Source organism: Plasmodium falciparum, assembly GCF_000002765.6.
Source record: "Plasmodium falciparum 3D7 genome assembly, chromosome: 12".
Lineage (NCBI taxonomy): Eukaryota > Apicomplexa > Aconoidasida > Haemosporida > Plasmodiidae > Plasmodium > Plasmodium falciparum.
In genome coordinates, this window is record NC_037284.1 from 1,866,769 (window position 1) to 1,877,500 (window position 10,732).

Genomic DNA, 10,732 nt, shown 5'->3' on the forward strand with positions numbered 1-10,732 from the left:
ACAATCTATAATATAGAAAAATATTTTTTTTACTTTATAAGAATAAATGATAAAGTATTTTGTTATATATATTACAGTATTTTTATTTATTATTTTTTCATTTATGGGTTATTAATAATTTTGTCATATCTTTTTGATATTATAATAATTTTATTTATTTTTAATTTTTTTTTTTTTTTTTTTTTATAATTATTTCCCTATATATATATATATATATTTTTTTTTTTTCCCTCTTATCGGTTTTGTACAATTATCCACATTGTAAAATTAACCCTTTAATAATAAAATCAGTGAGTTGGTTAAAATAGCTTTTTTTTTTATAAAATTAGCTATTTTATAAATTCAGCTATTTAATAGAATTAGCCATTTTATATATTTTTTTTTTTTTCTTTTTTTTTTTTTTTTAAATATCTATGTTGTTAATAGCTACCTGTTCATACAAATTAAATATCAAAAGATTTATATGTTTGTTGTAAGTAATAAAAATAGATATTCTTCATTTAATCTATTTAGTAGCGATTTCTTTTCACAATTAGAATCATTATAAATATAAATAAATAAATAAATAAATATATATATATATATATATATATTAGACAATATATGATCGTGATGAAAACACTTGAAAACCAAAAAGAATTATAAGAATCTTATGAAATCAAAGAAGTAAGATGTAGAAATAAAAATAATAAAACAAAAATATATATATATGTATATATATAATTTTCATGTAATTATATGAATTCATTAAGAATGATTATAGCTATTATGTAATATTATTTATATATAAAGGAAATTCTTGTCTATAAAAAAGTATTTAGACATCTTAATGTATCATTTTTAAAAACTCTTTAAAATGTTTACAACTTTTTTATTATACAAAATTAAAGTTAATTACAAAAAAAAAAAAAAAAAAAAAAAAAAAGATATTTATACATAATATATATTGTATAACCATTTATGTATTATTATAAAGTATAAATAAAAACAAAGTATTAAATAAATATTCTACAAACATGTAGTAATATATATATATATATATATATAATTTAAAAAAGCTCCTTTTGAATATACTAATTTTATTATATATCATATGAAATTCGATGTAAAACGAGAAATGGACATATTTAATTTTACAATATAATAGGCACATATATATATATATATATGTATACATATTTATTAAAAAAATCAAAATAAATAAATAATATAAAATAAAAGAATTAAAGAAAAAAACAAAAAGAAATATCAAGAAATGATACTTATCTCCTCATCATTTTTATAATATATATATAAAATATATATATATATATATATATATGTATGTATTTAGCTACATCCATTAAACATTATTAAAAAATTTAAGGAATTATATTTTCTTATTTTTTTTTTTTTACACTTGCAATATAAATATTCTATATCTTTTTTACATCATAAAATTATTATTTATTTTTTTCAAATATTTTAATATTTTTTTATATTTTTTTTTTCTGTTTTAAGGATAATTGATAATACACATAAAAAAAAAATAAAATAAAAAAAAAAAAAAATACATAAATAAATAAATATATATATATAACATAAAGTGTATGATAATATCTTATTTTTTTATTACAAAAAATATGCATATATATATTTATATATATATATATATATTAAGTGATAAAACATTTAATAATGTATAATTTCAATGATATTTCTTTAATATATTAAAAACTGACTATAATAATAAGACAAGTTTGATTTTTTCCATTTCTTTTTTTTTCAATTAAAAGTTGAATTATTTTCATTCATTCCGTAATTTAAATATTCATTATTTGCATTTGAACTATTATAATTAAAATTAACATTATTATTATTTTGTGCTTGTTCATTATTATTATTAGTAGTATTACCATTACTATTAACGTTAGTATTATTATTATTGATATCTTCATTGTTTCCATTATTTATATTAGTATCATTATTTGAAAAAAAGAAATTACTATTTGTTCTTGAAACTGTTGAAGAAATGGTAGATATCCATCCACTAGCATTTTGTGTAACATCTTTTATTTTACTTTGTCCTTTAGCCCACCATGGATTATCACTAACATTTTCTGCAATTTTTTTAGTTTTCTCAGTAAACCAGCTTCCACTATTGATTATTGTACCTTTAGTTGATTCTATTAAATCATTAGTATTTAAATTATTTATTGTATTAGTTGTCATACTTGATGCTTTATTTATTAAATTGGAAAATGTGGCACTTACATTTTCTATAATTTCTGATGTATTTAATGATGAAATAAAATCCGGTTCTTCATTTGAATATTGATTTTTATTATTTTCATTAACATTTTCATTTCTTCCATAATTAATTAAACTCTTTCCTTCATCTAAAGGTAAAGGAGCAGGAGGATCCACATTATGAACAATCGATCTTAATATTTTCCTATAATGATCAGCTGCCTTAGTTCTATATTTTCTTTCTGGAATAAAATCACTTATTCCATAATTCTCTAAATATGTTTGACATTTTTTATTACCTCCCTTATCTATATATTTTAATTGTTCATCTGTAAATATATCCATTTTTATACTTCTTACTATACTTATATGTACACCCAGGCTTCTGTGAACACCTGAACAGTTAATACATAAAAATATACCATGATTTACAGACACCCAATCGGGGTTGGATATTCCACAATCAAAACATTTGTTATTGCTTTCATCTTCTTTCTTTAATCTATTAATAAGTTCTACAGCGGCTGCATTCATTTTTTTATATCTTTTAAATGAAAATATGTCACGTGGGTGTAATAATCAACGTAATACAAAAAAAAAAAAAAAAAAAAAATAATTATATAATATAATATAAAATAATAATAAAATAATAATAAAGGAAAAAATAAAGGTAAAAAACTAAAAAGATCAACTGAAAATTTTATAAAATATATAATATTTGTACATATTGATGGCAACAGTTTTTTTCTTATTATAACAAGAATTATTCAAATAATATCAAATCTTATAAAGTCCATCTATAATGTTACATGTATATATTAAATATACAAGAAAAAAAAAAGAAAAAATGAAAAAAATAAAGGGAAAAATATAGTGTAATTATATAAATATATATACATGTATAAATATATAAACGAAAAAAGATAAGAAGAGAAATTAAAAAAAATAACACAAAGGAAAAAAGAAAAGTAAAAAAAAAAATATACATATATATATATATATTATGTTTATGGAAAAATTACCAAATGCACTATAGTTATCATACAAAGGAATGAAAAATATATATATCCAATGAAATTTTTGTTATGATTTAAAAACAAGAAAAAAAAAAAATTGAATTTATTAAATAATAAAGTATTTTTTTTTTTTTTTTTTTTTTTTTTTACCCAAAAAAAATTTATGTACTTATTAAATATATATATGTAAATAATATATATATATATATATAATATGAGAAAAATATATAAATTTTGTTTTTATAATGAACAAATTTTTATACAGATAAAAAAAAAAAATAAGAATATATAAAAAGAAAATTAATAACAAATTAATACATGTATATTTTATGTTATATATATTATATTTTTTTTATCAATATTATTTATAAATTTTATCATGTTTATTATATTAATTATATTATTTTTTTTTGAAGTATGATAAAAAAAAAAAAATAAAAAAAAAAAAAAAAAGCGCAGGAATATATATATATATATATATATATATATATATATATATAATATATAATATATATATATTTTTTTTTTTCATAACTTATATATGATAATTTTATTTAGCTGAAACCAAAAATGTATGGGCATTTTGTCATATTCGTATTTCATTCTTTATTTTTTAATCTTTAAATTTATAATTTTTTTTTTTCATGTTTTTCATTTTTTACGTTTTGTATGTATTTTATTTAGTTTTTGTTTTTCATATATACTTGCTTTTAATTAAAAGATAAGAAAATTGTTCTTTGTTTTTTTTTCTTTCTTTTACGAGAAATAATATTTAAAAGAGAGAAGGATTTAATATTTGGAAACATTTAAAAAACATAGAATAAAAAAAAAAAACTACATACATATATATATATATATATATATAATCATTACGAACAAAAAAACATTATTTTGGTTATTTACAAAATAAATGGAACATGCAAAAAAATTGATTAAATTTTGTCTTTAAGCTTTTTTATGTTTTGTTTGTTTTTTTTTTTTTTTTTTACAAAATGCATTTATAATATATATAATTATGGAGAAAAATATAATTTGTACCTATATATGATATATGTAAAAAAAAATAATAAAATGTATGGATACACATATAAATGGATTTATATCATGTATATATATTATAAAATTAATCGATAAATATATATGTATAATTTATAGACAACTACAATTGCATATTATTCATATGAATCCATACACATATATATATATATATATATATATATGTCATAATTAACAATTTGATGTCATATCAAAAAAAAAATTAAATAAAATAATTTCATTTTAACACAGATAATAATTTATACATGCTAAAATATATATATTAAATATATATCTTTAATAAACCATTTTACACTTAAATATATAAATATAAATATATATATATATATATATATATATCACAAATATGATGAAGTGTAACAAATATTAATTCTTTTTAGTTTATCACTTTTTATTTTTTTTTTTTGATCTATATGTGTATATATGAATTGGCAAAACAAAAAAAAAAAAAAACATAAATAGATAAATAAAATAAAATATAAATATATACCAATACAAAAATATGCAGTTATAATTTTCCTGAATATATATAGATATATATTTTTTTTATGTATTAATTTTTTTTTTTTCTCCAAAAAATTTTTGAATAAATATATTATATTAAATTAAAAAAAAAAAAAAATGTAGTTTTTTTTAATGTTTTAAAAATATATATATTATTATTATTATTATATTTATTTGTAATTCCTTTTATTTGATTTTCTTTTTTATAATTTTCTCCATATATTTTTTTATGTGTGTAAACATACACATAAAAAATTTGAGGAGAAATAAAAAACTATTATGTGCATGCACAAGTCAGGTAAATTAAAAATTTTTTTTTTTTTTTTTCTGTTAATTATTATATAAATGCCAAAGCAAAGAGGATTTCGTCCTCAAGGACTTATTGCCCCGATACAGAGAATTAAATATACTGGGTAAGATATATATATTGTACAACATGATAAATAAGCAAATAAATAGAAATATATATATATATATATATATATCTTCATTTGTATGTCATATTTTTATGTGGAATATATATTGTTTATATATTTATTTATTTATATTTTTATTTATATTTATATTTTTATTATATTACATTGTATTTTTTCTTATTACTTCCAAACAGCCCAACGATACTAGACAAAATAAACCGAGAAAGTAGACCAACATGGGACGATTTAAAAGACAGAATTAAAAATCAGGAAGGATGTAAAATGCTTGAAGAATATGAAAATGCAAAATACGTTGAAGAATTAAATAAGAACAGAGAGGAAAAAATAAAGGAACAAGAAAAAAGATACATAAAAAAACTGAAAAAGGAATATAAAAAAAAAAAGAAGAAAAATAGTGACGATAGTAATACAACAGATGAAAGTTCTCAAGATGAAGATTCTAAGAAAAAAAAAAAAAATAAAAATAAAAATAAAAATAAAAAATACAGTGATGATACGAGCTCGGATGAAACTTCTGATTATGATAAATCTAAGAAGAGAAAAAAAAAAAAAAAAAAACGAAAATATAAACATTCTTCAAGTAGTGATGAAAGTATGTCATCTAGTGATAACTCATCATCAAAAAAAAATAATAAAAAGAAAAAAAGAAAAAAAAATTCATCATCATCGATGAGTTCTTCGAGTGATTCAAATGAAAAGAAAAGACATAAGAAGCAAAAGAAAAGTGTAAGTCATAATTTTATTAAAAAAAAAATTAATTATATAAATATTTTGCAACAAATATATGGGACTATAATATAATATGTGTATATATAATAAATATTATTTATATTTTAAAATTTTTTTTTTATAGGATAATGTCAACCCTTTTAAGTTATCAAGTTTCTTTAAAATGAAATAAAAAATAAATAAGTAAATAAAACATAGATTAAATGGATAAATAGTCACATATATAATATATATATATATATATATATATATATTTTTTCTTTTTTTGTTTTATACACTTTTTAATTAAAAAAATATTAAAATGAAATAGAAAAAAAAAAAAAAAAATTCATTTTTTTAAATAAATTAAAACTTAATTTTTATTTTAATCAAAATGTAAAAAAAAAAAATATATATACATATATATATATATATATATATATATATATATATATATTTTTGAAATGTTGTATAATTAATCTAATTGATCCAAATCATCCTATTTGAAAAAAAAAAAAAAAAAAAAAAAAAAAAAATATATACATTATATATAGATAAATATAATTATATATATATATATATATATATATATAATTAATATTTTTATAATGTTTTATTTTTTATTTTGTTGAAATTCAAATTATTACCAGTTCATCAATAAATAACTCACTATTAATTGGAACTTCATCTTCTCTTTTTTCTAAATAGAAAAAAAAAAAATTAAAATATTATATTACATATATTTGTGTAAAAGTATGTATTAATAATTTAAACAATATGTAATTTTTTTTTTTTTTTTCAATATACACATACCATTAGGATTTTCGTTTATTTCTCCGTTTACACAATTTTTCTTTTCTGGAGTATCTTCCTTATCGTCCTCATCATCATAAAACAAGTCATCGTATTCGTTCGTATTAGCCGCATTATCATCATCAACAAATAATCTGAAAATATAGAATATATATATATATATATATATATGTTACAATATGGTTATAATATAACAATGCAATAATAATTATATAAAAATACAATAGAATGATTTTTTATATATACAATTTTATGTTTGTATATCTTACGTTGGGTCGTAGGTAAATAATTCTTTTCCTGATAATACATTCGTTTTCGCTTTTTTCTCGACTTTTTCTTTTTGATCGTCTTTTTTTAATTTATATTTATCAGCGTTTTCTTCTTTCCATTTCTTGAACAATTCCAAGGTGACTGGTGTGCCATTATTTATATATTTCATTCTCTAAAAAATAACAAGAAAGAAATATTCATTTTAATAACATACAACTCATTATACTTTATATATATGATACAAATATAATATACATATAAATCTTATGGTTTTAAAATTAAATACCTCTTCTTCAATGATGTCTTCTAAAGGTGTTTCGTCTTTTTCTGCTTCCGTTGGTTCTTGTTTTTTTAACACATAACCTATAAATATATTTATAAAATATACCATCGATATATAAACGTCAATATAATATTAGAATCACAAACAGCTACCTATATATATTTTATTTAATTATATAAACAAACATAGATTCTCCATCTCATACCTTGAGGTAAGCAATGCTTATATTTACAATTATCTCCTCCATTTGGACAAACCCAAAACCATCCATATTGCTTAAAAAAAAAAAAACAAAAAAATAAAAATATAATAAAGTAAAATAAAAAATAAAACTGAGGCTTAACTATCTAAATACTATCAATATTATTACTATTTATTTATTTTGTTATTTTGTTATTTCATTTGTCCTTATATATTTACCTTATTTTCAACGGCGTTTAAAAAGAATTTACAAATGATATCTGTTTTATTTACATTTTTGTGCCTAATATTTATAACTTCGTTTAATTTATGTATATCCCATTTATCTATAGTATCATTTTCTTTATCATTTTTACTATCCCTAATATCAGTATATATATCAATTTTTTGTGCTTCTTTTGATTTTTTAGGGTCGTAGGTAGTTGATGTTGTTTCGTTGATTTTTTTAACCTTTTCGGTTTCTACAAAAAAAAAGGGAGAACGTAAAATGAATGCACACACACATATATGTATATATATATATATATATATATATATAGGTTATGTGTGTATATGTGCACATGTGTACATGTATATCGTTCCATCTTGTAACACACATATGAAGTAAAATATTAAATATATTCACATATATAATTCATTATTTTTACTTTGATAGATTGAATTTAATAATAATTTTTGTTGATTTAGTTTTTCTTTCTCCTTCTCTTCTTTCCTCTTTTCTTCAGGTTTTCTTTTAGTTTGAAATACTTGTTGCTGAACACCTTTTATATATCTGTAAAAGAGAAATATGAAGGAGACGTAAATATGTACATATATATATATATTTACATATGTTTATTTTTATTTTTATGTTTATATTTTATTTTTTATTTTTAATATTTCAGCCTCTTACCTTTGGACACTTTTACTCTTATTCTTGTTCTTTAATCCAAATGTTTTATCTTCTACAATTTTTTGTTTTTCTTTTTCTAATTTTTTATTACTTTCTTTTTTTGGAGGCATTTTTTTCTTTAGTATAATTAATTCATATATGTGTATATATATAAATATATATATATATAATATATATATATATATATATATTTTTTTTTTTTTTTTTTTTTTTTTTTAATCTGGATGTCCTACTTAATTTTTTTCTTTATATAATAAATATTTATATTTTCATATATCATTAAAACATAATATATATATATATATAATATATATATAGTAATATAAAAGTACGTCCTAAATATATGAAAAAAAAAAAAAAAAAAAAAAAGCTTTTTTCCTTTTTCTTTCACTTTTATATATTAGGACAGATATTTATTATAATGTATATAATAACTAGATAAATAAAAATGTATAATTAATGAATTGGTACATTATAGAGATAGGTGTAGTTATAAACAAAACTCATAAATACAGTAAAATATACATATGTATTAATATATATATATATATATATATATATATATATATATATATTATAATTATGAATTTGAAAAAAGAATGTGATAAAATAAAAAAAAAATAAAAAAATTATACGTTTATTAAAGTTACTAAATTAAACGCCTTATGTATTTTATAAACATCATTATAATAATATAATATTATTTTATATATATTATAAAATAAGGCGAGAAAAAAAAGGAAAAGAAAATACAATAAAAAAATTGATGGGGAAAACAGATATTCTTATTATATATTAAAAAAAAAAAAAGAGAAAAGATAAAAGAAATAAAAAGAAGAAAAATGTTTTGACATATATAAAAGATGAATTCAGTTGACATAAAAAAAGTAAATAAATATAAATTACATATTATTATGACAAAGTTTATATATAAAAATAAATATATATTATATAATATATAAACCCTTCTTTTTTTTTTTAAAAATATAATATAAAGTTATATATATACATATATATATTATCAATATTATTATTATTATTTTTTTTTTTTTTTTTATAGATTTATATTAAGTATAAAATTTAACCTAAATTTTTCAAGAATGCAACACTAAATAAAAAAATTAATAAATGAAAAAAAAAAAATCAAGAACAATTTTTTAAATGTTAAAAAAAATAATAATAGAATAATTATTATTTAATAATAATTATTACCATTATACATATATATATATTATATATATATATATATATAATAAGTTACTATAGGTTTACAATATATATTATTATATATATAGGTATTTACCCATACATTAAATATATATGTTAATTACTTATATGTATAATAAAGAATTATTTATTAAGAAGCATATATCAATGTAATATTATAAATATATATATATATATATATAAACCATAGTATTATTAATATTTATAAAAATTATAAAAGTCGAATAATTCTTATATATTTATAGTGTTAAGATATATTTATGTTCAATCTAATTAAGATAAAAAATTCATTGAACAATTTTCTTTAATTTTGTTTGTTTATTTGTTTATTTGTTTATTTATTTATTTTTTTTTTTATGTGCAAATTATAGAAGATAAGTTTTGTTAAGATCCTATGAGACATTTTTATTTGTTTATAATAAAATAATAAAAATAAAAAAAAAAAAAAAAAAGTTCATTTTATTCATTTGTATGTAAAAAAAATATAAAATAAAAAAAAATCAAGTGTTCTAATTATAAAATTATAAATTCAAATACAACATGTCATAATTTTAATAATATATATATATATATATATATATGTGTATATATATATATATATTTTTTTTTTTTTATATGATCATAGTTTTATGTGATGAGACATAACTCGCTCATATTATGTAATACTATTACTCTATTCAGTTTCAAAAATGATTTTTTAAGAAAATACTTTAACTTAATTTTTTACTCAAGAGATTATTGGTCTTGTAGGAACATAATTAAAATTTCACAAAAAAAAAAAAAAGATATTAAATATAATAATAGAACGTACTGTAATAAATATAATAATGTTAGAAAAGATGAATGTGGATTTATTAAGGCTGAGGATAAGACATATATAAAAAATAATGATAAAATAAATTTATATCTTGGAAATAAAAATATAAATAGAAAGAATCTATTAACATATATTAAAAATGATAAAAAATTGTTATTATATACTTTATGTAAAATATATGAAAAGAAACAATTTAATAAAATACCTAATGATATATTGAATGAATTATATCATGATATATGTGAACACGTTTTGGAAAAAAAACAAGAAAAGTTAAAT

General features: G+C 16.8%; 4 protein-coding genes across 4 annotated transcripts in view; 2 read left to right on the forward strand and 2 right to left on the reverse strand.

The window, feature by feature from the left end:
- Window positions 1–1,764: 1,764 nt before the first annotated feature.
- Window positions 1,765–2,763, reverse strand: PF3D7_1244600 (ADP-ribosylation factor GTPase-activating protein; the record flags this gene model as incomplete). Its single annotated transcript, XM_001350796.1, has 1 exon — window positions 1,765–2,763. The coding sequence occupies one exon, from the start codon at window positions 2,761–2,763 to the stop codon at window positions 1,765–1,767; it is 999 nt and encodes a 332-aa protein (XP_001350832.1).
- A 2,387-nt stretch (window positions 2,764–5,150) lies between these two features.
- Window positions 5,151–6,143, forward strand: PF3D7_1244700 (conserved protein, unknown function; the record flags this gene model as incomplete). Its single annotated transcript, XM_001350797.2, has 3 exons — window positions 5,151–5,218; window positions 5,416–5,968; window positions 6,096–6,143. The coding sequence occupies 3 exons, from the start codon at window positions 5,151–5,153 to the stop codon at window positions 6,141–6,143; spliced, it is 669 nt and encodes a 222-aa protein (XP_001350833.2).
- A 282-nt stretch (window positions 6,144–6,425) lies between these two features.
- PF3D7_1244800 (translation machinery-associated protein 46, putative) lies at window positions 6,426–8,519 on the reverse strand (the record flags this gene model as incomplete). Its single annotated transcript, XM_001350798.1, has 9 exons — window positions 6,426–6,449; window positions 6,598–6,650; window positions 6,764–6,897; window positions 7,033–7,205; window positions 7,320–7,396; window positions 7,522–7,591; window positions 7,737–7,978; window positions 8,165–8,289; window positions 8,410–8,519. 9 exons carry the CDS (start codon window positions 8,517–8,519, stop codon window positions 6,426–6,428), a joined length of 1,008 nt encoding a protein of 335 aa, XP_001350834.1.
- A 1,751-nt stretch (window positions 8,520–10,270) lies between these two features.
- PF3D7_1244900 (conserved Plasmodium protein, unknown function) overlaps window positions 10,271–10,732 on the forward strand; it is a gene marked incomplete at both ends in the record, with an annotated part of 3,003 nt that continues 2,541 nt past the window's right edge. The window contains one exon of the mRNA XM_001350799.2: window positions 10,271–10,732. This exon is cut by the window's right edge and continues 1,538 nt beyond it. Coding sequence (XP_001350835.2) covers window positions 10,271–10,732 — 462 coding nt within the window.